Here is a 27,844-nt window from a genome sequence, read left to right on the forward strand (position 1 = left end):
CAAGTCGTCATCGGGAGGCTTTGCTTCAGGCTATGAGTCAGCCCAAGGCCATGTCTCTTAAGACATCTGATTAGATCACTTCCACGGATCACATCACCTCTTCTGTCCAAATCAAGACACATGGCCAAGCCCAAGGTCAGTGGAGCGTGGAAGTGTGCTCTGCCCCAAGGGGAAAGGGGAGGGGAGTGAATAGTAAATTCATCCTTCTGAATTAAATTCCGACTGAACAGGAATCTAATCCTTCGTGGTGCTGGTGCTCAGATCGGAGAATGTTTTTAACAAATGAAGTTCAGAAAAGTCGTCTTTTTTTTTTTTTTTTTTTGCTGTGTTGGGTCTTCGTTGCTGCGCGTGGGCTTTTCTCTAGTTGTGGTGAGCAGGGGCTACTCTTCGTTGCAGTGCATGGGCTTCTCATTGCAGTGGCTTCTCACGTTGTGGAGCATGGGCTCTAGGTGTGCGGTCTTCAGTAGTTGCAGCATGCAGGCTCAGTAGTTGAGGCTTACGGGCTCTACGGCACGGGCTCAGTAGTTGTGGTGCACGGGCTTAGTTGCTCCGCGGCATGTGGGATCTTCCCGGACCAGGGCTCGAACCCGTGTCCCCTGCATCGGCAGGTGGATTCTCAACCGCTGCGCCACCAGGGAAGCCCCAGAAAAGTCGTCTTTTAAAGACTTTTAAAAGACATTAAAAACCTTGTTCCAACTCTAATGAAATCCCCTGAGAAATCTCAAATCATTACCTTAAAAAAAAATAAATACAGTATTCCTTGCTTTTCACGTATTCTTAATAAAATGAGTAAGCTTAGAAGGGGGAAAAAAAACGATTACAAACAATCTAATTCATCAAAATTCTATTCTACTCACACATAACTGCAGTGATACAGGTATTGTGAATCTGTAACAATACAAAAAACTCATTTTTTCAAGTTGTATATTTTGTGATATATAGTATTGGTATCTAAGCTAGACTGGTCAGGAGGCACCACTGACCCTTCCGGGATGGAAGGGATCCAATGTAATCACCTGCCATGAAGGGCCTGGTTAGTCTGCTTGAGGGACAGTGTTGTAATGGAGGGCTCAGCATCCGTCTCCATAGCAGCTGCTACGTCAGCCTCAGTGGAAGGGAGCCTGTGGTGAAAGGCAGCCGTGCTGGGACATGCCCGGCTTCTTTCTCTGCTACCATGGCTGTTCCAGTCTATGGCCATTGTACAAAGACTGGGGTAGCTGAGGACAGAGGCTGGCTGATGTCTCCTAGACAAGCCATCCTGTCTGTTCAGTTTAACGTCTCTGCTAAAGGAATGCTCTGTGGTGGACATTAACATGTGATAAAAGACCCTCACATGCTACGGCCACTCCCATACGTTTATCCCAGGCCCCTTCCCCAGACCTGCTTGTCTCTGATATCCCAGATTTGCTCCTTCTAGGTCCTGATCACCCACCAAGCCATGTCCACTGCACGAGCCTGCGTGTATCCTGGCTGTGAACCCCTCTCTCTGACAAAGGAGATGTTGGCTGGGTACCCCGCCTGGACCCCTGCGCAGTTGGGATGCTTTCCATCCCACTCGATCTCCTAACAGCCTCCCCTTCCCCCGCCAGGGGGTTGAGGTGACGCATCGCTCCTTTGTTGACTTGTACCAACACTGAACATCCCTGTGTGAACAAAGCTTGGGGTTTTCCTCTGTCATCTGGCCACAGGGGACTTCCTGTATGTGTGAGCTGACAGAATGGAACTCGTGCAGCAGTGGAAGGTGACAGGGAGCCGGAGTGGCCTGTCCGTGCCCCTAACTTGTGCCTTCTGGGCCTGTCAAGCTCGATCCTGGATATACCACTTCCATCCTGTGATAGACGGAAGCTGGCTTTGCCTCACCCTATGTCCTGGTGAGTGAGACGGTCCTCATTTAACGTGGGGAGATCTTGCTGCATAGTTACTTGATGCTCTGCAGCCAGATGCTTCATCTCTACCAGGGCCCAGCTGGACCCAGGAGCTCATTTCCTACTATGGATGGGGCGGTCTTGCTCCAGAAACCAGGAAGCGTGCCTGCATCTCTCCCGTTGGATTTCCAGTGTGATGGGGGCTTCTGGGTCGTACGGCCCAGGTAGTGGGGATGGTTATCCCACAGCGCATGCAGCTCTGCTGCAGAGCCCTTCTTATTCTAAGCCACTGAAAACCGCTAGCCTGCCCCCCAGCACTTAGTGTGGGTTGGTTGCTGAAACCCTGGGCGGCACTGAGGGAAGCTTTATAAGGAAGGGGAAAGAGCAACGCCAGGCGTGGGCAGGTAAAGTCTTACCTTGAGCCCGGCTCCGCTGGGGTGGAGGGGGCACTCTGGAGCTTGAACTGTATCACTGAGTCCACTCCTTGTGCCCCGAGTGAAACAAACACAGGCCCTGAAGGGGCACTGGCTCAGTCAGGGAGGAAGGAGTCTGAGGAGAAGGTCACAAGCATCAGCTGCTAGGAATCCCTTGCGTCGGCTGCGGTGGGTGTATCACGGGCTAAAAGGGGTCTGGGGAGGGCCCCCCGGCAGAGATCCTCATTACAATTTGAGAGATACAGGAAGGAGAAGTGGAAAAAAGCACCCTTAGTCACATTACCCACGGAGGCAACACCAGAGAGATTTGGGGTGCATGTCCATAAGCGTTTCTCCAAATGATGTTAAGTTGTTTTAAATTTTATTTTATGTAGTTATGATTATGCACAATTTGTTTTCCTATCTTTAGAAGGCCTGTATCAATTGTCAGAAGCACTTCTCAATCATCATAGGAGTTTTTAGAAACATAATTTTTAATGTAATGCAAACATGTAACACTTCTCAATGACAAGTTTAAGAGTGAGTAGCAAATCTCTGATTTCATGTGCTATTGAAAAAAATAAAGCTCTGGATGGGGCTTGTATGAGCATCCAGGTCGACAACTGTCCCTGGGCAGGTATGAGCAGAGAGCGAGGGTGCTGGGCGGGTAGGCCCAGACCTGCAGGACATGGAGGGTTTGTGCAGAGGGGCTTACATTTCCTGGCAATGCGTCCACATCAAGACAGCAAAGGGACTATATCCACAGGGAATATGACACCAGCATCCAAAATCTGAATGTCTGCGTGGGCAGGCAGGTAACGTGAACAGATAAATACCAGGCGAAGGGAAAGGGTGCATGATGCCCAGAGGGGGGAATTACCAAAGCACATTGTCATGGAACATCTTCTGAATGCTTTAGCTGGAATCCAAAAGAGAAAGAGAGTGAGAGAGAGAGCGAGAGCGAGAGCGAGAGCGAGAGAGAGAGAGAGAGAGAGAGAGAGAGAGAGAGCGAGAGCGCGCGCGCGCGAGAGAGAGAGAGAGAGAGAGAGAGAGAGAGAGTGTGTTTGTGTGTGTGTGTGTGCGCGTGCGTGTGTGATCTTAGTAAAAGAAACTCTTGGAAAATTAGGGATAAAAGAGAACTTTCTTCACTTGATAAAGTTTATATACTAAAACATTTTATACTTGTTGAACTGTAAGTGTTTGTTTGTTTTTTTTGTTTTTGCGGTATGCGGGCCTCTCACTGTTGTGGCCTCTCCCGTTGCGGAGCACAGGCTCCGGACGCGCAGGCCTAGCGGCCATGGCTCACGGGCTTAGTTGCTCCGCGGCATGTGGGATCCTCCCGGACCGGGGCACGAACCCGCGTTCCCTGCATCGGCAGGCGGATTCTCAACCACTGCGCCACCAGGGAAGCCCGAACTGTAAGTGTTTAACTGTATAAACTTTATACTTAATGAAGAAGCTTTACATACATTCCTCTTAAAAGCAATATAAAGCTTTTTTTCTTAGCTGTAAGGAAGGCTTTTATATTTATGTATTTGGACTTGTTAGCCCTTCCTTTGAGGTTTAACTAGACAGGCTTCCCCTACTCCAAGGCTCTATTTGAATTTTCTTATGTTTTTCTTCCAATACTTTCATGTATTTTGAATTAAAATTTCTCATGTTTTTCTTTATGAATTGAATTTATAAATGGAATATTCTCATGTTTTTCTTCTGGTCCATTTAAATCTTCTATTTATTTGAAGTTTGTTTTACTGTTGTGTAAGGTATCCAGTTTGTTTTCCTATTGTCCCAATTCCATTAATTTAAAAAAATCCCATCTTTCTACCACTTTGCTGCAGAGCCCTTTCTTACTCCGGGCCACTGAAAACTCCCAGCCTTCCACCCACTCTACAAATAGGTTGGTTGGTTAATACTGAAATAAAACCCAGTTAGATTTATAAATGAACTTTCATACACTTGCTCTAAAAATTTTATGCAGGAGTTAAGATCTAAGGCCCATGATAATTTAAGTCAACCTTAGAAAGAATGCATTGATGAGTTTTCCACCAGACACTGAGAAAGCGAGAGGCTTATCGATTTTGCTGATCTCCTTTGCTGCTTCCTCTGGTTTTGAGCATGTTTTGTGATTCCATTTTATCTCCTCCGTTAGCATTATATTGATTTTTTCTACTGTTTTCCTCTTTTCAGTTTTATTGATTTCGATTCTAATTTTTACTGTTTCTTTACCTGTGCTTACTTTGGGCTTAAATTGCTCTTCTTGTTTTTGGTTTCTTATGGTGGAAGCTTAGGTTGTTGTCTTGAGAGCTTTCTTCTTTTCTCATTGATACTTTTAATGATACAAATTTCCCTCCATACATTTTGCTAAGTTGTATTTTCACTTTCACTTAGTTCAAAATACGTTTTATGTTTAAGTTTCTCTTGAGACAGGTTATTTAGAAATATGTTGTTTAGTTTCCACATATTTGTGGGCTTTCCAGATATTTTTCTGTTACTGGTTTCGAGTTGAATTCCACTTCGGTCAGAGTACATATTTTATATGATTTCCATTTTTGTAAATTTGTTGTGGTATCTTTTATGGCTTGGTATGTGGTCTCTCTTGGTGGATGTTCCAGATGACCTTGAGAAGAATGTATATTCTGCTGTTGTTGGATGGCATATTTTATACTGATAGTGCTGTCCAGATTATCTGTATCCTTATTGATTTTCTACTTGCTTTATCTGTGCATTACTGATTGAGGGATATTGAAGCCTCTAACTATGATAGTAGATTTAAAATTTCTCCTTTCAGTTCTATCAGTTTTTGCCTTATATATTTTGACTCTCTGTTGTTAGATACATACGTATTTAAAATTGTTATATGTTCAGAGAGAATTGACCCCTTTATCATTAAGTAATGCTTCTCTCTATCCCTGATAAACTCCCTTGTTCTGAAGTCTGCTTTGTCTGAAGTTAATATAACTACTCCAGCTTTATTTTGACTAGTATTGTTATGGTATATCTTTCTTCATCCCTTTACTTTTAACCTGAGTCTTTATGTTTAATATATAAATTATATATGTAATATATAGTTGAGTCCTGTTTTTTTAATCCACTGTGACAATCTCTGTCTTTTAATTGGTGTATTTAATCATTACATTTAAAGTGATTATTTATGTAGACGAATTAAGGATGTCTACTGTTGCATTTGTTCTTTGTTTCTTTTTTTTCCCCTCTTTTCTGCCTTCTCTGGTTTTAATTGAACATTTTATATGATTCTATTTTGTGTCCCCACTTATCAAATTGATTATACGTCAGAAATTTTTTAACGGTTGCTCTCGAGTTTACAATATGTAGTTTTAACTGATCTAAGTCCACTCTGAAGTAAACTGTATAGTGTTCTGCGGCCTGCAGGTACCTTATAACAGAGTATTACCAATTCTTTCCTCCTGTTCTTTGTGACATTGCTGTTATTCATTCCACTTATCTACATGCTATAACCATATAATACATTGATGCTATTATTCCTTTAAACACATAATTATCTTTTAGGTCAATTAAATAATAAAACTAAAAAGTTTTGTTGTACCTTCATTTATTCCTAACATTATTCCTTTCTTTATATAGATCCACATTCAGACCTATGTAGCATTTTTCTTCTCTCTGAAGAACTCCTTTTAACATTTCTTGCTTATAAGATAGGTTTACTGGTGATGAATTCCTTCAGTTTTTGTTTGTGTGAGAAAGTCTTTCTTTCTCCTTTACTTTTGAGGGATAATTTTGCTGGATATAGAGTTCTAGGTTGGTAGTTTTTTTCCTTGAACACTTTACATATTTAAATTCCACATTCTTCTTTCTCACATAGTTTCTAATGTGAGAAAGCACCCTGAAATTCTTATCCTTGTTCCTTTAGCTGTAAGGTGTTTTTATTCTTTGGCTTCTTTAAAGATTTTTCTTTAAAATTTTTCTCTTTTTTTTTGTCTTTGATTTTTCTGTAGTTAGAATATGATATATGTGTGTGTGTGTGTACGTGTGTGTTTGGTATTTATCCTGCTGTTGTTCTCTGAGCTTTCTGAATCTGTGGTTTGGTGTTTGTCATTAATTTTGGAAAGTTCTCAGCCATTATTACTTGGAATATTTCTTCTGCTTTCTACTCTCTTTATGTTCTGGTATTCCAGTTATACTGATACACATTTGAAATTGCCCCACAGTTCTTGGATGTTGTTTTCCCCCATCTTTTCCTCTTTCCATTTCAATTTGGGAACTTACCATTGATTCGGCTTTAATTTCATTGATTCTTTCCTTGGCTGTGTCTAGTCTACTAATGAGCCCATGAAAGGCATTCATTTCTGTTACGGTGCTTTTGAGTTCTAACTTTTTTTGGATTCTTTCTTAGAGTCTCCATCTCTCTGTCTACATTACTCTGAGGGGTGTTTTCCAACACCACCAACTGAGTTGGGAAGACTGCCGCACTCACAACACTTCTGACACCAGATGTGTGGGTTTCCCCCCCCCCCACAAAGTAATCTTCCAGTTCTCAGTGGACACTGACCGGGTGTCTTATAAATTAACACAGTGCTGACACTATCTACCTGGAGATAGCATCTGATCCTACAGGTTATGGACTCGGTCCCGTAAGACTGCCCCCACTGCAGATGCCAATTGTAAGCACAGGTTGTCACCTGTGTTTCTGACCAGCTGGCTTGACACTGCAGGTTCCCATGACTCCTTTTTCCAGTTTGATTAATTTGCTAGAATGGCTCACAGAAATCAGAGAAACATTTACTGACATTTATGAGTTTATTCTAAAGGATACAGATGAGTAGCCAGGAGAAGAGGCCCATAGGGCAGAGCTGGGAAGGGTCTCGAGTGCAGGAGCTTCTGTGCCCATGGAACTGGCGGAGCCCATCCTCCAGCCATGGGGATGCATTCGCCAACATGGAAGCTTTCTGAAGGCTGTCCTTTGGGTTTTATGGAGGCTTCATTACACAGGCATGATTGATTACATCACTGGCCATTGGTGACAGATTCAACCTCTGGTCCCGCCTCCCTCCCCAAAGGTTTCCCAGGCAACCAGCTTGCACCCTTAGGGGCTTTTCAAAAGTCCCCTCGTAAATATAAACTCAGGTGTGGGTGAAAGGAACTTGTCAGATGAATAATAGGGCACCCATTTCATCTTTATCTCTCTTATCACTTAAGAATCACGAGGGTTTTAGGAGCTCTGTGCCAGAAATGGGGAAGAGGAATATATATATCTTAATCTAAATCACAGTATCACAATTATGTGCATATTTGTGCATGTTATCTACTTTTTCCATTAGAGTCTGTAATATATTAATCATAGTTATTTTAAATTCCTTGCCCAATAATTTGAACATCTGTGTCATATCTGAGTCTGGTTTCAATAATAGTTTGTCTCTTTAGACTGTTTTTTCTTGCTTTTTGGCATGCTTTGTAATTTTGGGTTGAAAGCCAAGCATGTTTTATTGGGTTATGGGAACTGGGGTAAATAGGCTTTTGGTGTGAGGGTTGATGTTAATCTATTTAGGGGCTGGGCTATATTTAATGTTTACTGTAGCTCTAAGTGCCAGAGGCATCAAATCCCTCTATGGCCTTTGTTTCTGTCTCCCCTCTGGTCTTTGGGTTTCCCTAAGTATTTCTTTTTAGAGAGAGAGCTTGTATGTTGCAATGTTTTCAGCTGTAATCCACTGTTATTAAACTGGAGCTCTGTTGGTGTGCAGTAAGGTGTGGGGAGAAGGGTAGCAGTCTACAAACTTCTGACTGAACCTCACCTTCTAGGGGACCTGTTTCTCAGAGCTATAATCTTCATAAATGTTTTCCAGGAGTGTAGCTTTTTCCCTGTCTGTCTTCTTTCCCTGGCTGCAGTGTTCCCAATCCACTTCCTGGAAGCCCTGGCCTGAGTTGACTATTTTCTCCTCTTAGGTGAGACAGTAGAGCTGGAAGCAGGTAGAATGACCTTCGTCCTGCTGAGATAAGGCTTTGGCAAAGTTCTTTCCCCTGGAGAGTGCTTTGTGTGGGGAAGGCCCTGGGCTTCTTTCACAATCATCCCTCTTACCCAGAGCCAGGAAGGGATCTTTCTCAGACCTTCACTGTGAGAAACTGCTAGGATTCCCAGAGGTAAAGCCCACGTAAGTGTGAGGGCCCTTAAGACTTTGATTCCCAAGAGTTTCTCAGTGTCATATGAGTTCATCCTCAGCCTCTAGCAGTTTGTCAGAATGGACATTTAAGTGTTCCGACCACTTTATAGCTCCAGTGGTTTCTGATCCAGGTAAGTAGCTCTTGGCTCCGTCTCTCTGAACCAACTTCTCCAGAGTTTGCAGTGGTGGTTTGCCCTCAGTTTTCTTCTTCTTCTTTTTTTAATGTTAATTTCTTTTTATTGAGAGGTTTAAATCATTAAACTAATGATCTCATCCATATTTTGCAGCAAGATAATAAACCACATGCAGCTATAATCACATTTAACCCCAAAACTACACAGAATTTGGTATAAAAGATTCCATTATATATTTTATTATTTTTTCTTAAAAATTTTAATTGAAGTATAGTTGATTTACAATGTTGTATTAGTTTCAGGTGTACAGCAAAGCGATTCAGTTTTACATATATATGTAATATATATATATATATAAATTAAATATATATATATTCTTTTTCAGATTATTTTCCCTTATAGGTTATTACAAAATATTGAGTATAGTTCCCTGTGCTGTACAGTAGGTTTTGCCCTCAGTTTTCTGACGGGTCAAAGAAAAGTAATTTATTTTCAGTTTATCCAGATTTTGTTGTTTAAGATGAGAATCATGACTTCATGTCAGAGATGAAACCTGACGTTTAGAAGACGAAACCCAATGTTTGGAAGATGAAACCTGAAACCAGAAGTTGGCATCTATCAGCTAGTCCTGCGTGCTTATGTTTAGCACTGTTTTTTTAGAAGATAAAGTTCCTTACCCTCCATGTTTACAGCTTTGTGGCTTCAGCCAAAATTTCAAGATGTCAAGAAAATGTTCCATTCAATAGCCTGTAACATATATTAAATATTTGCACACCTAGTACATAGTACTTTGCAAAGTGACTGAAATGTAATTTTTTTGAAAGGAAGAGATAGAGAGACAGAGAAGTTACAAAGGAGGAAGTCAGAAGGAAAGAGAGAACAAATAGGAACCATAAGGAGAAAGAGAATTAAGATCCAAAGTTTATCCAAAATTATATCAACATAAGTGGCCTACGTAGAGTATACTGAATAGTAACATGAATAAAAATCAAAGCAGAACATTATATTTTCTTTTTTTGGGGTATACTCCCAAAGGTAGGCAAATTCTTTTAGATAACAAAGAATTAAAATAATATTATTCTATAAAAATCCATAGCTCCAGGACTTCCCTGGTGGCACAGTGTTTAAGAATCCGCCTGCCAATGCAGGGCACACAGGTTTGAGCTCTGGTCCAGGAAGGTCCCACATGCTGTGGAGCAACTAAGCCCGTGCACCACAACTACTGAGCCCGCGTGCCGCAACTACTGAAGCCCATGTGCCTAGAGCCCGAGCTCTGCAACAAGAGAAGCCACCGCAATGAGAAGTCCGTGCACCACAATGAAGAGTAGCCCCCTCTCGCCACAACTAGAGAAAGCCTACGTGCAGCAGCGAAGACCCAACGCAGCCAAAAATAAATAAAATAAATAGGGCTTCCCTGGTGGCGCAGTGGTTGAGAGTCCACCTGCCGATGCAGGGGACACGGGTTCGTGCCCCGGTGCGGGAAGATCCCACGTGCCGTGGAGCGGCTGGGCCCGTGAGCCATGGCCTCTGCGCCTGTGCGTCCGGAGCCTGTGCTCCGCAACGGGAGAGGCCACAACAGTGAGAGGCCCGCGTACCGCAAAATAAATAAATAAATAAATTTATATATATATAAAATCCATAGCTCTAAATAAATACTAAAATACCCTTAACAAACGGGTTAAAAAATGTCAATGGAAATGTGTTATAAAGAGATTTCAAGTGGTACCAGACTCGATGCTACAAACTAGAAGTTTAAGGTCAGAGTTTACATAGGGGACATAGTAGAAACTGATGTTTATTGAGTGTTGGTGTGTACCAGACCCTACATTAGGCATTTTAGCACTGTCAACTCATTTAATCCTTGTGACAGTCAAAAGAGGAATTACAGTCATTTGCAGAATTGGAAAAGGGTTTCAGAAAGTTCAAATCACTTGACCTAAGTTGCATAGCTAAACTGATTCGAAACCTCTTCTATGACTTGGGAGCGCCTGTGGCCAAGATTACTAATGCTCCTTTTCCCACGTTTAGAAATCTCCGCCGTTATTAGACAGAGTCATGGCCGCTGGAATAAACGCTACAATCCCTAGTCTCACTTGCATCTAATACTGTTTGAAGAGAGTGTTGTGTGGCTGTTTCTAGAAATATCCTTAAAAGGCAAATTGGTGCCTATGTCATTTTCATCCTTACCCTTCCTACATTTGCTGCCTAGAAGGTCCTATGATGGCTGCCATCTTGGCGGTGATGGTAGTGGCCACACTGCAGGGATGGTCGAGTGAGGAGCTGTCCGTGGCCCAGGTCCCTGGAACTTCATAGAGCAGAACCGGCAGAGAAGGCATCACCCACTCACCTCTGGACTCTCACACAACAGAGAGAACACACTCAAAGTTCCTACCTCACTGTTATTTACGATCATTATTATGGCTGAACATCATTTTAAAATTAATATAGAACTCAGTACCTTGTCGAGCAGCGCTGCATATGGCAGAAATGAAAATATGTGGTGTAAGTTCAAGTTCTCAGGTGGGAGGGGGCAAGGGCTCAGAATCATACAGACTAGGAATCTGGTGATCGTGTTTGGAAGTGGAAACATTCCGTTCGCGTTGACCTTACTCTACCTTGAAAGCTCTGTCACCTGCTGCGGGAGATTGTAGCATGAGGGGAAAAGCTAAGACAAATTCAGAATTTTGCTATGACTTGGATGTTTCTGCTGCTTTCAGTGGAGTCTCCCAGAGTTGACCCCAGGCTGGAGAGCAGCGTGTGTAGACGGAGGTGTGAGGGAATAAAAGTCTGTTCCAGGAGGCCCTCTCTACCTACAATCTAGAGCCTCGGATGGTTGAAACAGCCAACACCCTCTGTGTCTGATGAGAAGCCCTTGGAAGTGTGGATTCCAGACAATGGCCTTAGCAGAGTAAGACTGTGGTCCTAAGCCTTTTTCCAGCACCTTCCATTAAAGGTTGTTTGCCAGACATGGTATCCAGCACAGTAGCAATCATCGAATGATAGGTTTTTCCCCTAAAGCTATGCTTCAGATGGCCCCAAGAGAGGCTTTACTAAGTGGGGAGGGACGGGGGGAGAGAGAGAGAGGCAGGGCATAGGTGCCAGTAACAGAGCAGAGCCAGGACAGAGCAAAGTTCTGCACTTTGCAAGACATGCAGTGAGTAGGAAGGGCTTTGAGGTGGAGTGGGTCTGTGGGTTCCATCTGATAAGAGGATACATAGATATCTAGGGAAGCAGACTGTGACAGAGCTGTAAGTTGACACCAACACCTGTTTTTATCCTTTTCTACAGTGATATAACCCCTGATCTTTAGCTGGTTCATTCAGGGCAAAACGGGGACCACACTTAGCCTCCATGGCAGGCTGGTTTGGTCACGTGACTAATTCTGGCTGATAGGATGTGGTGTTTGAAGGCCTGACTCCTAGTGTGATATTTGGAGATGGAGACTTGGGGAGGTAACTAGGGTCAATTAGGTCATGAGGGTTGAGCCCTCATGACAGGGTTAGTGCCCTTATAGGAAGAGGAAGAGCATGATCTCCCTCTCCGTGGCCACATACGGAAGAAAGGCCGTGTGAGAACACAGTGAGAAAAGGGCTGACCACAGCCAGGAAGAGCCCTCCCCAGAAACTGGACCAGCTGGCACCTTGATCTCGCCTTTCCCAGCCTTCAGAACTGTGAGGAAAAAAACGTTTGTTGTTTAAGCCCCCCAGTCTGTGGTATTTTGTCATGGCAGCCTGAGCTAACTCATACAACATCACAATGTAAAAACCAAGCCCCCCAAACCCCCCCAAACCATGGTCACACGATTTTCCCAGCCAAACTCCTTCTAATACCAAGCGTTCTTCCTCGTTCTTGAGCGGCGCGCCGACTACAGGATGATGCCGCCTGGAGGCCAGGGGTGCCCCCTTCTGGGGACAGCCCTTGTTTTCCAGCCTTTCCAGTCTTAAGGCCTCCCTAGGTGTTGGGCTCTCGATCGTGGCTTCATTAGGATCAGATTTCAGGTGGAAGCTGCTCGGAAACACACACTGAGGACACTTGCTGCTCAGTGGTATTAAATCAGCTTGTTATTTGTTACCCTCTAGAACCCTCTAATTTACACGTGGTCTCTTCTCCTGTGAATGCTTCGGATAAATCCGAATTCACTCAGACAATCGTATGGGTCCTGTAAGACCACAGTTAAATTTCAGGCCAAGATGCACCCCAATTAGCAATCATTGCTGTTAACGCTGTTATGTCGTGGCGGCGCCCCCTCTGCCCCAGACCTTGGTTCTACAAAACCCCCTGAGCGTCTCTTCTTTGTTCTTCAACTAAATAGATAGGCCCCCGAGAATACACGCTTTTAGCATTGTAATATAGGAGCGACAGTGTGCCTCTTAATTAACCTTGTGAACCCAGGACTTGGAACACGAGTTGGCTGGTGTGAGCGGGCCTTTGATGCTCCGAGCGCGGACGCCACCCCCGTGAAATCAAACGCCTTTGCTTCTTCGGCGCTCGCCAGATACCTTCACGACTCCACTTTAACGGAGTACCGTGCGGAGAGCGCTTAGCTCCGTGCCAGGCGCGCTGAATATGAGCTGTGGTTTTTAGGATCACAAAAGGAGTTCTTTTGAAAGGCTTTCTGAAGGGGAAGGAAATACAGGGGCGGAGGTGTCGGAGCCACGCAGGAAGCTCAAGAGGAATCAGTCCACGATGAATCCCAGACGCCGCATTCCCTGCTCCGCTAAGAGAATCTTACCCCCAAGATATTCAAACTCTGATTTCTTTTTGACTCTCACAGGGTCTTCCAGGATATACTTGTCATCCCTTCCCGCGCTCCACCAAAGGATGGGAAGAGACAAGGCTGCTCTTTCTCCTGCAAGGCAGGCGCTCCTACCAGCCTGGGTAGGAGCTCCAGGGATACGGTAATTAACGTGTTTCTCTTAATCTTGCTTTTATAGTTCATCTCCAAAGCGTGAAAAGAGTTGGCCAGTTGATTAAACTGTAAGCATACAATAGATCTGAAATGAAGGCAGCCCTGAGGAATGCAAATGGATAAAATGTTTCATTCTGTGATAAAAATACCTCACAGGGACCCCAAGTTGAAATACTAAATGAAGCCCTTGAAATTACCCACATGAATATGATTTCTGGCTTAATAGGGAACAGGTCATCTAACTCAGTAGAATATCATTTCTTCAGGGTAAGAAGCAACCATTCCTGAATCTCTTCTAGGAAAGAAATGTGACCCTATTTGGAGTGTGGTCTAGAAGCACTGCCCCTGGGTCACCCGGGGAATGTGCAGGAAGGCTCCCTGGCACAGTGGCCCTGGTGTACCCTCAGCGGGAAACCCAGGGCTGTAGAAGCAAGCATCTGTGTGGCTGCTGTGCAGAGGGGGACATGGGAGGCTGGCCTTTCTACACCAGGCGGCACAGTTTCAACAAGGCGAGGGCTGAGAGCAGGGCAGTGGGGGGTCCAGAGCTGTGTGTCCTCTGGAGAGAGGGCGCCCAGTCCAGCACTCACCCGTCAGCCCTCATCTCCGCCGCCCAGGGCGGGCTCAGCCACAGCCATTCCCGTTTGAGCCGCCTCCCCAGAGACCAAAGCGAAAGGCAGCTCACGAGAGAGAGGATTATCTCACTTTCACATCTGTCGCAAGCAAATGACAAAAACGGGCTGTTTGCTTTTTATTTAAAAAACTCAACAGAAAAGCAGTACGCAACATTATTTTCAAAGGCATTGGTTGAAAATACGAGTCCGGACAGCAGACGAAGAACTTGTGGTTTCCAGATACATTCTTCCGGACAAAGACACTTCTTCATTGAAACAGACATGATGTAGCTTTGCGTATCAGGTGACATCAGCCAGAGTTGGTCTTTAGTCTTTCTTCTTATGGCCTCGGCCAGAGAAGCCATCCATTGAATTAAAGACACCCATATACTCAGCCAAAAGCATTCCAAGCTTGGAAGGCAAGAAACTAAAGAGAACACAAGAGTGAACTTTCCTGGTTATAATTCATGAAAAGCATCTCTACCGGCTCCGCTGAGAAGCAGGGCCACTGACTCGTTGCAGAAGTCACTCACACACGCCCACCTGAACGTCCCTGCCTCACGGCCACTCGGGGCTTGTCCACCACGTGGGAGGACACTGGCCCAGGGTCTCTGTACCTCTCCTTGCTTTAGTTACACTATTCAGTCTCCAAGGCCTCACTACACTCTGTAACGATGGATAGGAAGCCGTGAAGTCCTGTGGAGTCGTGAGCCTGGCTTGCATCCTAGTTCTGTCCCTTGCAGTGTTAGACTCAGTTCCCTCCCCTGGCAAAAGAGGTCATCGCCCTCTCTTTCTGGGGCCACTGGGAGGATTAGATGCGAGAGACCCTCCGAGCTTTGGCAATGACCCAGCTAAGACTGTTCGTCTTCTCCACCCTGCTCACCCCTCCTGACACTCTGACCCCGTCCATCCCGATCGGATGTTCACACTGCAGGGTGAGGAGAGGCACAGTAAACAAACCGGAGACTTGTCCTAGGAGTGGGGTGAGGAAAAGGGCCCTGTGTTCCTTGTCCCTCCGAGGGCAGCCCAAGATATCCAGGTGGTTCCTGCCCTCCCCGGCTTCAGGCCTCTGGTCAAATGTTACCCTTCTCCATGAGACGCCCGTATATGCACCGTACTGACAATTAAATCCGGACGTGCACTGTTCCACCTCCTGCTCTGGGATCATCTTCTCCCGCTTTGTATCTCCTTCACAGCACTTATGACCACCCAGAATATCTTTCTTTTACTTTACTTTTTTGTTTGTTTGTTCCCTCCACCAGCAACCCCCCCCCCCCCGGAGGAGAGAATCTCCAGCGAGAGCAGGAACTCTTGTCTCTCTTGTTCTTTGCTGTAACCCAGATCCTGGGTTGGCCAACAGAGCATGGCACACACTAGCCACTCTAGTGATGACTGAATGGATATTTGAAGGAGGGTGTGATGTGGTTCCCTGTCACTGAACTTCTTCAGGTTTCCAAAGCCTTCTCAGGACCTATGCAGATATCTCCCCAACTGGGCCCAGAACTAACAGCTTATAAAAGTAAATGTAACCTCCATTTTCTGACTCATGGGAAGCACTGCAAGTATGCAAATTTGAGATTGTGTCAGCAAATGGGAACAATCAAGGGATGAAAATTCATTCATTTAACAGATATTTTTTAAGTGGCTCCCCTCTGTAGGATCTGGAGTAATCTGTTGATACGACTGACACATTACAGAAGTAATAGAAGCAGATACCGTTACCTTTTTAAAAACACTATGAAGTATATAAACCTTGGCATATATAAGTACGGTTTTTCTTGCAGGATAGCATCTACTGTCTTCCTGACTGCATATTCTGGTTCCAGAATCGGTAACAGATAAGGACAGCTAGGGGGTCAAAAAAAAAAAAAAAGCGCCATATATTAAGAAATTAGTAAAAGCAATTCTTAAAAATAGGATAAAAGTTGTAAGACATTATCATTTATTTGCTTCTTTCCCTGCCAGATTTGATCTTTTTCTATACTTAATTCCTTATCTACCTGGCAAATAATAGCATAACTAGGATTTGAAATGGAAAGTGATTCTAATTAATACACCGATGTTACAATATGCACATATGTGAAACCATATTAAATGCACGGTCTAAATGTTGTAAAGCGAGTCTTTGAGAAATCACTGCTGGGACTTCCCTGGGAGTCCAGTGGGTAAGACTCCACGCTCCCAATGCAGGGGGCCTGGGTTTGATCCCTGGTCAGGGAACTAGATCCCGCGCGCACGCCGCAACTAAGACCTGGAGCCGCCAAATACATAAATAAATAAATATTTAACAAAAAAAAGAAAAGAAAAAAGAGAAAAAAAGACCCGCCTGTCATCTCATGAGCGCACACTGGGTATTTATGCGCCTTCAACAATTTCTGGTCCTTCTGTGGAATCGGGGATGAAGGCGGGATGGAGTCAGGTGGCAGGAAGGGGGTGCGATGGGAGTGCCGAGGAGATGGGCAAGGAGGTCCGGGCCACGGGGGGGCTGCAACCTGGATACAGCCGTGATAACCCACTGCTATTGTACCCAGTGTCTTAAACACAACCGCGTTTGAGGAAGGAAATTCTGAAACCATTTATAACTCAGGCTGCATGCATGCTGGAAAAATCTTTTTAAACAACTTTAGAAAACAGAACAAAATAAAATGGATGGCCAATCGTTTTTCAAAACATAGTTTCTTTGACATCGGAGGACATGCTTACCCGGTAGTACAACCGTCAAACATTCCAGTTTTTATAAAAAATGGGCACACAATAGTGGTTTTGATCCCGTTTTGTTTCTTGGCAAATGTTTCCATAAACACCGATTCAGCAAATCCAAAGGCTGCAAATTTACTTGCACAATAATCTGAAAAAAGACAAACGATGCTAATGTATAGCGTCAAGTTTTAAAATGTCATTACCTTCAGGTTTCCTCGTAACACGAATACCAACAGAGAATGGGACGGCCATTTCAGAGTTCTTATTCTGTATGATCTTGGTCTGCTCCCCTGGAAGGGGCGAGGAGTGAGTGGGAAGGACCACGGTCACCTCAAGGTCAGGTTACAATGACCACGTCGATTCGCGGAGAAGCAGGGCTGCGGGGCGCCCGCTGAGGGGCGGGTCACACAGCTGGCCTTTACTCCCGTGTTAGTGATGGTCACACACTCTGCCAGCCGTGACGTGGGGCACGAGACGTGCGTCCTGTCCCTGTCCCAGAGAACTGCAGCCCAATCGGGGCAGGAAGACACACAAAAGGAGAAGTAAAATAATAGGTCAAGTGGGAGTCTAGGCAGTGGAGATCGGTGTGGGCCATGATACTCAGATCAGATTTTTCTTCTGACTCTAATTCTCCCACTTCCAGAAGAAAAACAAAGGACTCTGTCCCTTCCACCTCAACTGCTCAAGTATCTTCAAATGCAGGGGGAGGGGAAACTGCTATTTGCGTCAGTTTTGCGCTCTCAGTCCTCAGTTACACTCACTTCAAGTAAACACCTGAATATTCAATTTGCTAAGCGGAGACGTGGGGAGGAGAAGAGGGGTTTAGGCGGACTTATCCTCTCCTTTGCCTCACGTGATGCACACGTCCTGGCTCCGGCGGGAAGCAGCGCCTCCAGCGGGCAAGACCCAGGCTCCACATGCCAGCTGTGGGGGGTCGGGCCCTGCTGCTGCCCAAGACGGTGCGAAAGCCGACAGAAGAAAGGGTGGGTGGGGGGGTGTCCTGAGCCGCTTCTGGGATCATCTGAGTCGTTTGGTAGAAATGCAGCTCTCTGAGCTCCTTGACCCCCGAGATGAAGAGGTGTGGGTACGGCCCAGGGCCAGGGAATCTGCATTCTAAGTAGCATACCTGGGGTTCTGACACAGGAGAGCCACCGCTCACACTGTGGGAACTCAAAAGGCTTACACTTGTTCCTAAGGGGAGCACGGGTGGGAGAGACGTCCGTCTGAAGACAGAGATGTTGTGTCCAAGAAAAGGATCAAGAGGAGCTGTAAACACACTCGTATAATTTCAGAGACCTGTGGTTTCTCAGATGTACAAGAGAGAGGTAATACTTACACCTGATGAACTCTAAGGAGGACAGAGGAAGGGAAATCCAGGGTACAGGGAGATGTGTACAGACCGCTAATACTTTGGGTGATGGGTGGTTCCGGAAACCTATCCATGTAGCTGAGACGTAGTTGCTGAGACTAGTGTTGTGAACCTTCAACCACACTGCTCAGCTCAAAAGCACTAGGCAGGGCCCGGTCGGCCAGCTGGGCCGTCCGCTACTGAGTGCTGCGGTTAGGGTTCTGGTGGGTGAGCCTCCGGGAGGGACAGGACTTCCGCTCCTCCGAGAACCAGCTCCCCGATGGGCCGCCTTCACCTCTCTGTCCCCTCCCCACCGCTAATGTCAAGTCAGTTGCCCGGGAAATCAAAGTCACAACAAGTTCCTGCAAGTCTCCAACCAATGGAAAAGCAAAGAGGTTAATTTTCGGTTTCCTGGGGTGAAGACCTTTTCTCTAAACTCAAGGCTAGGGGAGATCACTTAATGGAAACTTAGGAGGGATGAGAGTCCTGCTGACCATCCTGATCACAGCACCGGGTGAGTTGGGGGGACGGCGAGTGTGCTGGTCACTTGTGTAAGAAATTTATCCGTAGGGTCTCGCTCGTTCTCTTTTCGTAAACCCAAGGGATTGCCTAAGACCTAATGCTTCCGAAGGGCACAGTTCAACTTCGTGTAAGTATAACCTGCTGGGTGATTTTGCTGGACCATGAAGCTCTCAACCACTTACCTTACTGAATATCCCCCTTCATCTATTATCCTTTATTATTAGCGCATAAGGTCAGTGCTGATTACTTAGAGCTATTACTCAAGTTAAAGTTACAAGAAACTTTGCAATTGTGAAATATCACATTTCTCTTACCGGCCAGTCCACTTACTCCAATCAGTCCAGCTGAACTTGAAATGCAAACCAAATGTCCATGGTCATTAGCGATCATAGCAGGTAGAAAGGCTTTATAAGTCTAAGAAGATCAAGGTAAAATGTTTAGCATTGTATGCCACATTTTATATTTTTTTCAGATGTTTACATGATCGCTGTGATTGAAAAATAAATGTTTAAGCTCAAAGAAATACCTGAAGGCACTGGGATATTCAAACTTAAACGTCTGGGAAATACCCATCTTAACTTGTTTAACCTGTGTCAATGTTTTCCTGATGGCAATTCCAGTATTATTAAAAATAACTTATTCAGACTTATATTTTGCTCATATTTGACTTTTAAAAACACAATAATATTAAGACAATAATTGCAGCAGTATAGGAAACTCCTAGTTGAGGCAGCCACAATCCACAAACCAACAAGAGCACTCAAGGATATGCTTATTTCGATTCATGGGGCCTTTTTTCCTCCCTGGGCTTATATTTGAATTTCAAATTTTTCTGAACATTGTTCACAGGACATGCGACTGCTGGCTTCAGTTTAAAAATATCACTTTATTTTTAAACTCATCTATACTTCTTTGAATAATGGTTTCTTATTTTTATTCCATGTCATAAAGGAGACTATCTGTTAGAGGAGACACACACTGTGTCTCAGTATGTATTATATAGAATACCTTCACCTTTCCTGTGGGACCTGGGAAAAAAAGGTAAAAGAGAAATAAATGTTGGGTCATGTATTCTGCAACAAAGGAATAATGAATCAAATATGGATAGTTGCATATTTATATGAAATAAATCATATTCACATTTTCAAATAGGAATAGTATGAATAAATATGAGAAAAGGGATCTCGAATAAAAGTCAAACAACCTTTGTCTGTCTGCATCTCAATGAGTCTCAGAGACGAACGGAGAGAAAGACAGAGAGAGAGAGAGAAGCGGAAAGTCAAAGAGGCGCCAGCAGCCCAGCGTGCCTCACGGCACCCCGAGTTCCGATCGGCGTCCATATGATGAGGGACGTCGCTGCTCCGTGGGACACGCCCCTGGGCGGCTCGGCCGCCATGAGCCCTCTGACCCTCAGCAGTCACGTGCCTACTCCGGGCAGGTGCTCTAAGGGCGTGTGCGAACTTGCCTGGGAAGCGTGTACACGGTGTGAGGACTCGAGGGGATGACGGGGGCCAGGGAAACACCAGCAGCTCGGGAGCAAGTAGCAGGGGAGAGAGAACGAGCAGAGCAGGACGGAGACGCGGACAGCGGTGGCGAAGGAACGCAAAGCCCCGGGCGCGGACACTCAGGAGGCGACGCCCTCATCTGCATGCTGACTGTACCTTCTCACTTCTGTCTCGAGAAGGATCGGGGCATTTGCAACAAGACATCAATCACTTGCAGTCGTTCCTGAAGGAACTCGGTGGCCCCTTAGCTCGGAATCTTTCCATCTTTCTCCCAAAAACGATACGGAACGCTGAAACTACCACCAGCAGCATTACCTTTTTGGTGAAGACGGGGGACAGAAAACCTACAAACTCCAAACGGCATGTGAAGGCCGTCACAGGAGAGGTGGGCAGGAGCCCCCGAGGTTGGCGCGGGGAGAAAGGAGGGCGTCTTGGAAACGTCCAGCAAACGCTCACTCCCCGATGCAGAGAGCTGCTCTGGGGGACGGGCTGTGATCTAGAGCTGGCGGGGGGGGGGGGGGTGCGTGCGGGCAGAACGGGGGCACGTGCGCGGCCGGGGAAGCTGACGTGACCGGTCTTTGCAAAGGCCAGGAAGACGCGGCTCGAATGTGGGCACGTCGCCTTGGAAGTCAGGGCTGTGCGTCACGTTCAAGGCACCTAGTCACCAGGTGGGACTGGTGGGAGCTCTCCTTCCCCTGGTTGGGCACCGAGTAAGGTGACCGCGTGTCCTGCTTTGCCCAGAACAGACCCGACTGATGCTTGCTTGTTCATTACGCCTCCTTTCACTTCAAGAGCCTTCTAGCCAGGAACTCTCTTAGGCAAACGATAAGGTCACGTGGTCATGTCTAGGCACGGTCACTGTTAACTTCTATGGTCCCTTGTCTCACTGGGCTGTTTTAAGGCTTCTTCATGAGGTGCCTGGGATAGTACCTGACACAGGTTGGCCTTCAGCTCATGATTATGACAGGAGGAGAGGAGAGTTGTGTCTTTGTAGGGTTCTCTGAACAGAGGCGCTGGGAGGTGCAGGTTAAGTTGGATCAGGAGAGGACAGCTCAGGCTAGAATTAAGAAGTCTGCGCTTGGGCTTCCCTGGTGGCGCAGCGGTTGAGAGTCCGCCTGCCGATGCAGGGGACGCGGGTTCGAGCCCCGGTCCGGGAGGATCCCACGTGCCGCGGAGCGGCTGGGCCCGTGAGCCGTGGCCGCTGCGCCTGCGCGTCCGGAGCCTGTGCTCCGCGATGGGAGAGGCCACGACAGTGAGAGGCCTGCGTGCCGCAAAAAAAAGTCTGTGCTTTATTTAGAGACCAATACTACTGTAAGAGAACAAGAGGAAGGTGCTTTAAAATGACAGAGTAACTTTATATTTATAATGAGAAGAGAAAATAATTACCCATAGATGTGCTTTGAAATTCACATCGAAAGACTTTTCCATAAGCTCATCTGGGCAGTCGAGGAACTTCTTGCCTGTTACGATTCCGGCATTGTTGATGAGGATTGAAACGTCGCCAACGTCTTTCTTAACCTGAATTGAATAAGGAGAACAGCACCACCAGTGCAGCACAGGCAGACCCCTCGGAGATACTTCGGGTTCGGTCCCAGACCTCCGCAGTAAAGCAAATACCGCAATAAAGCGGAGTCACACGAATTTTTCGGTTTCCCGGTACATATGAGAGTTATGTTTACACTACACTGTAGTCTGTTACGTGTGCAATAGCATTATGCGTAAGAGACAAGTTGCCTTAATTAAAAATGGTTTTTTGCTGAAAATACGAAACATCATCTGAGCCTTCAGTGAGTTATCGTAGTAACAAAGATCACTGATCGCAGATCAGCAGAACAGACATAATAATGATGGAAAAGTGTGAAATACTGTGAGAATTACCAAAATGTGCCCCCGAGACGAGAAGTGAGCAAATGTTGGAAAAATGGGGCCAAACACCGTTGCTCAAGGCAGGGCTGCCACAACCTTCCATTTGTTAAAAACCTTCAAATGGTTAAAAACCCCACAGTATCTTTGAAGTGCAATGAAACGAGGTATGCCTGTAATTCCTTCCATCACCCAGGTTCGCTTCCCCATAGTTCTATATGCTTCCTGTCCTTGTTCACTCAGACTGAGTTAATGCGCTCTAAAAACAAAGTATGTTTATCTCCTTGGCAGAGTTTATGGCGCATCAGAGATCTAAGTCTGATGCCTCTCTACTCATTTTCCTCCCGTCCTATGATGGTTCCAACACTGCAATGCGACTTTCCTTCTACACGTAGAGCTCCTCTTATTCTCAGTGATTAGTAACTTGGTCCTATGCTAAAATGATGTATAAGCAGCACACCATTCTAATGAATGCGATGGCACATCAGGCGTGACGGCCATGCCATATAAATCACGACCTGGCCCGCACTGCGATGGGGGCGAGGGGGGGGGGAACGGAGGGTGTACGATATCCACATGCGTGTTTCAAACACACCGTTGAGCTCGGAACCCGTCCGTCCTGGTTTCACCAGCTGGCTGGTTCTCTTCTCCCCAACACAGACTTTCAGGTGTAAGATCTGTGAAAGGAGGATCAGAGGGGGTCCCGTCTGCTGCTGTCACACTGGCCAGAGTTGGTGTCAATAAACTTCAGGAATAAAAATTCTGGGAGCCACGCCGGAGGCTTCCCCTTAGAGCAAACCTTCAGCGTGCGACCCAGGCCCTTTGTCAGAAACGACCAACAGGATTTTCTAGGCTTGACGGCAGGGGGTGCGGCTGTCCCTCTGCCTTTGTGTTTTGAATTTCATTCCTGTAACTTGTGTCGCACAGCAGGGGCCCTGCCCGCCCCCACCCCCGAATCAGAGGGCACCACCGGTTGCAGCGCCGCTTACATCTCTAGCTCTGTGTGTTGTGTGCACACGTGTGGGTGTGCGCGTACGGGGGTGAACCTGCCTATGGGATGGTGCAGCTGGGCACGGGCAGGCTGTACTACTGAAGCCAGGCGGAAGCCGCCACCTTCCTCATCTGCTGTCGCAGAAGGCCCGGGGCCCAGCAAGGAGGCTGACATGCTGGGTATCCACTAGCCAATGAGATCCGTGGCCTGGGGGAAATTTAGGATGCAATCGAGAAAGTTTCTGGCTCTGAAAGTTTGCCCCTTGTTTACACCTTTTTATGGGGAAAAAAAAAATCTCTGGTACCTCTCGTCTATCAAGAACGAGAAGTGGAAATGGCTGCTTTATAGTATCAATATCTTAAGGTCTTCTGTGTTTCAGTATGAACCAGGCACTGCTTAAGAGCGGCTGGAGACGTCGGTCATCGCCAGTGGAAGCCAACGTGCCGGGCGACTGGCGCTCCAAGTGCAAAGCGCTTCCTCTGTGAGCGTGGCCGCAGCAAACAGCCCTGCGCTTTGAAGGGTGGTCCGTGCACAAGCCCGTTTGTTAGGTTTGGGTCCCCAGACTCTGCTGGGCGGCCTGCGATCGGTGACGGGTGGTGGTCACGGACGTGTAAAATGTAAAGGCAAAAGACAAACTGAAAACCAAAGGAACTCACTGGCCGGGGACCTGCGCTAGGGAGTGAGGTGAGAAGCCGCAAGGGGGTAGCCGGTTAGAGCCGACAAGCTGTGCAGGAAACCCTCCCACAGGCCGGCCTGCTGCCTTCCTTCCCGCTAAACTGGGGAATTCTGAGAGCCGCAGAGAGAGGTGTGTGCCGTGCTCGTGCCGGTGAGCGGGCGGGGAAATCCTTCTCGGGGAAAAGAGGCGGCCACCAGACAGGCACGTGCCTCCGCGAGCTCAGATCGCCCTTCCCGCTGGCCCACTGGAGCTCTGGTGTCCTGAAAAACGTTCTTTCTAAGCGCACCTGTGTCACTGCCAAAGCAGCGGCTGCAGTTGAGTCTTGAGGATGAATATTCTGATTTTCACGTGACCACTTAAGAGAAATACACGTTAATGGAAAGCACCGTCGGGGGCAGCGGGGAGAGCTGGACTTACCAGGAGGCTACATACGGGTTCACATCCTGGCTTGGTCCTGTGCCAGCTCTGTGACCCCAAGCCGGTTATTCATAGCCCTGTTTCTCAGTTTCTTTACCCTCAAAGAAGGGTGCTACGGCCCATCTCTCGCACGGTAACGGGGGCCAGCACAGCCAGCACACGCGCTGGTTAGAGGGTGTTCTTCAGAGTTAAAAGACTCAAGTCCCAATGTAGCTCTGCTACTTATTACCTGTGTTTCTCAGGTAAGCGACATCACCTGCCCTAAGTTTCCATTTTCTTATTTGCGATGTGGAGATAAGAAGAGGCCCGACTTTACAGGACTGTGATATAACTCATACAGGGTGCCAGGCGTGGCGTACTGCATGCAGTGAGAACACTAATATCCTCATCCCCACCCTCCAATATCTCTCAAAGTAACGGGATGTGGGAGAGAGGCACGTCAGCGCCGAGGAAGGCAAACAGACAAAGAAACGGACGGATGTCAGAGAATTTACGTAGCGTTCTCACTACCCGTAGGAAACAGCAAGCACCAAGGTTTACCTGATCGGCCACTCTATACACTTCCTCCTTCCGGCTGCAATCACAGGTATACGCATAAACCCTCGTGGCTCCAGCTTCCAAAGCCATCTTGCAAGTCTCCTCATTTCCCTCCTGGCTGACATCCCAGAGAACAAGCACCGATCCAAGGCGGGCAAACTTGAGGGCTAAGAGCCTTCCAAGTCCACTCCCAGAGCCTGTTATAAGTACGATTTCACCAGCAACATTCTTCTGCGGCTTTGGGATTAAGGCAAACACCATAACCTCCAGAAGGGCAAACAGTGATTTTCCTAAGAAAATGAACAATTTCTTGGCTGAGTTCAGGATGGGCGCCATGTTCTGGCTGACACCTATAAAGCAAGAGAGACTCCTATAAGGACCTCGGTATCCCTTCGCTCTGAGCTTGTTTACTCCATGCTGCTCCTACTTTTTGCAACAGTGAAAGAAAGCAAGAAGCGTGATGTAAACATCTCTCCTGGCAGCAGACTCTGAACTTCGAAAGGGGAGGGAACCCACAGGGGCCATCTCGGCCAACTTGCCTTCACAGCAGCGAGGTCGTCGCTATCTGCGCGCCTGCTAAGCATCATACGTGACAGAAATGCTCGGGAGCCAGGAACTGTACACGTGCCCAGACGTAACCCAGGGGGGAAGTTCGCTATTTCTCATAGTTAACCTTTCTTCATAATAATCACAGGTCCTGTTATTCACGGTCAAAGTCTTGACCATGTGGTGTTTATGACATAACTGCTCCCTTCTGGTTTTATTTTTACCTCCGTCTAGGTTTCTATTTTCTTACTTGCACTGTCGTTCTTTAAAATCTGAGATTCAAGAGGAAAATGTAAGGAGGGGAGTAACCAGACGTTCGAAACCTTTCCCCCGCACTTGCTGTCACCACCCGGTACCCCTTCCCCACGCTCTGAGGCTCGCATACCGGATCACGTGCCACTCGGCCCTGTGACTGTAGGATATCAGTGGGAGATGGGTAGGCCCTGCCCCTGCCTAGCTGTGGAACCCTGGGCGGCCCGCGAAGGCCCTCTGGGCCTCGGTCTCCGCACCTCTCCTGGCCCTGTGGCCTCGGGTGGTTTTGCAGATGGGATGAAAATGTCTGTGGTGCGTGTGACCACAGTACTGGCCAGCAGTAAGTGCTTACGATGTTACCTTGTTTCTCAGGCCCACGGGAAGGCACTCAGTAGGTTTGCTGAATGAATAAAAGGCCTCCCCTTGACAGACGCACCCAAGGCTCAGTGCTTCCATCCTATCAGTTACTCACACTTTAGTGAGAATGAGTGTATAAGGTGCTTCACTAACAACCAGCTGAGAAAGAAGGGAAGGTCTTCTTTCCTCCGGGACAAGCAGAGAAGGGGCAAACTGTGCCGAGGGTGGAAGGCTTCCCTGAATGGCGTGGTGATTTGAGAGGCGGCGATGAGGACAGAAGATGGACATCCTTAGTGAGGTGAAGTGGATCTTCACTTACTTTGTAGCTTGCCTGAGGACAGACTAATTCTCACAGATCCATCTACAGGACGGCCTGAAGCTTGGTCAGACCCTTAGGAAATTGTGACCTAAATTGTTGTTTCTTGGCTCATCCTACAGAGGGGACTGAGGAGCAGAAGAATATGTGTGTGGGTTAGCCAGGGCCCCTGTGCCAGTTCATGCAGGCCGGGTGAGTTCATTGTCATGTTTACTGAGCAAGGACCCCGGGCAGGTACGATGCTGGTCCCTGGGGCTGAAGGCGGGGGGCAGCCCCCCATAACCTCTGCCCTGGTGAGACGCCTCTCTCCTCAAGTGTCTCCAGCACCACAAGGGTGGCCGGAAGCCTCACCACTGTGCTGGCTGACATGAAAGTTACCGGGTTCTAGACTTCGGTGTTCCGCTGTCTCAGTGCCCGCATGATGCGAGCCCTAAAGCAAGCCCCTTGTTAATCCCTGTCCTGGCAGATTCTTCCCGGGTTCTCCAGAGCCTCGCCTCCTGAGGTCTCCCTCATTCGGGGTTTAGGGTGTCTGCTGGGTACCTGCACAGGTAGTGAGGTCTAGAGATGAAAGTTTGGGTTGGAATTTGGGTTCTGCCACTGACTTCTCAGCGTCCTTGCTAAAAACCGTTGCATCTCTTCTGCCTCAGTTTCCTCATCTAAATAGGGGGATTCTACGGGTACATGCCAACATTTATGAAGTAGGGAAGGTGTGCAAGTTAAATGAGGTTAATACAGGTATTAAGGAAAGGAGGGTAGTATGGTCTAGTGACCATACTAGTTCACTAGTAGTAGTGAACTACTACCTCGTAGGAAACTTCTGAGCCGACTGGGAAAAACAAAAAATCCCCCTTGCCGCGGGCAGCCCTCTCCAGGAGGTAGAGGAGGGCGTGCCGTGGGGTCAGGGCAAGAGTCGCGCTGGGCTGGATCTCAGCCCCCGCCAGGTTACGCACCCCTCCACCCCCCCGCCCCCCATAACGTGGAAGCCTTGCCAAAACAGTGCCAGGCACATGACAGCAAAGTAAATAATGGCGTGATCGGTGTTCCTGCTAGCATATGAACTTCGGATCCTCAGCTCTGCCAAAGAAGGAGGGTTACAGCATGCATACGAACCCAGGTAAATGGCTGGTTCTGTTTCAGTGGAAAGTTTAGGAAGTCAGGGAGCGTGTGCGTTAAGTTTCATCAGGCTGAAGCCTTCTTTGGTGTCTCCATCCCATGGCTTTTACCCCGCCTAGTCCAAAAGCTGAGCTAACTTGGTGCAGCCTAAACAGGAGACTTCCGCTTCCCCGGCCAGGGCGCGGCCGCCAGTCGGCCCTGGTACCGGGGGCGGGGGCGGAATGGGGTGAACGCGGGGGGATGGCTGGCGACGGACAGGCAGAGGCACAGAGCTCCGGGGCGCAGGGCACCTGGTCAGAATGCCCCGAAGGAGACAAGGGGACCAGGGGTCGAGCCCGCGCTGCTCCGGGACGGGGCGGGAGGCCACCAACTCACTCCTCGGGGGCTCGCGGCGCTCCCCCGCGCTTGTCGCCGCCGCCCAGGCTCCCGGGCCGCGCCGTCTCGAGCCTCCCCCGCCCCGCCTTGACCCTAACGCCGCCGGCGAGCCTCGGCTACTCACCCGGGATGCGCTGCCCTCGCTGCGGCCGAGAAGCCGGCCTGCTCCGCCGCGGGCTCCGCGTCACTGGCCCGCAGCCTCGCGAGGTTCCGGGTTTATCCCCGCGCCGCCGGAGACGAAGTCCAAGGGCCGGACGGCC

General features: G+C 47.5%; 1 protein-coding gene and 2 long non-coding RNA genes across 3 annotated transcripts; 1 reads left to right on the forward strand and 2 right to left on the reverse strand.

Annotated features, from left to right (window-relative positions):
• LOC136792938 (uncharacterized) lies at positions 1 to 16,322 on the forward strand. The gene is made up of 3 exons (XR_010837573.1): positions 1 to 135; positions 11,264 to 11,454; positions 13,321 to 16,322. It is a non-coding gene; the product is annotated as an uncharacterized lncRNA (long non-coding RNA).
• Positions 14,191 to 27,837, reverse strand: SDR16C5 (short chain dehydrogenase/reductase family 16C member 5). Its single transcript, XM_059043402.2, has 7 exons — positions 27,709 to 27,837; positions 24,629 to 24,975; positions 21,528 to 21,659; positions 18,951 to 19,050; positions 16,770 to 16,914; positions 15,789 to 15,914; positions 14,191 to 14,493 (listed from the first exon to the last, which is right to left on the reverse strand). Exons 2-7 carry the CDS (start codon positions 24,959 to 24,961, stop codon positions 14,394 to 14,396), a joined length of 936 nt encoding a protein of 311 aa, XP_058899385.1. The 5' UTR covers positions 24,962 to 24,975; positions 27,709 to 27,837; the 3' UTR covers positions 14,191 to 14,393.
• LOC136792939 (uncharacterized) lies at positions 19,503 to 21,521 on the reverse strand. The gene is made up of 2 exons (XR_010837574.1): positions 21,072 to 21,521; positions 19,503 to 20,437 (listed from the first exon to the last, which is right to left on the reverse strand). It is a non-coding gene; the product is annotated as an uncharacterized lncRNA (long non-coding RNA).
• Positions 27,838 to 27,844: the final 7 nt, after the last annotated feature.

This window comes from Kogia breviceps, chromosome 17 (genome assembly GCF_026419965.1).
Source record: "Kogia breviceps isolate mKogBre1 chromosome 17, mKogBre1 haplotype 1, whole genome shotgun sequence".
Taxonomy (NCBI): domain Eukaryota; kingdom Metazoa; phylum Chordata; class Mammalia; order Artiodactyla; family Physeteridae; genus Kogia; species Kogia breviceps.

Bases quoted from the DNA above. Each gene is read 5' to 3' on its own strand.
- SDR16C5 (XM_059043402.2), bottom strand. From the start codon at position 24,961: ATGGCGCCCATCCTGAACTCAGCCAAGAAATTGTTCATTTTCTTAGGA. The intron at 21,660-24,628 runs GTAAACCTTGGT...TATTCAATTCAG, and splicing joins TGTATAGAGTGGCCGATCAG to GTTAAGAAAGACGTTGGCGA. The intron at 15,915-16,769 runs GTAAGCATGTCC...TTGACCCCCTAG, and splicing joins TTTGACGGTTGTACTACCGG to CTGTCCTTATCTGTTACCGA.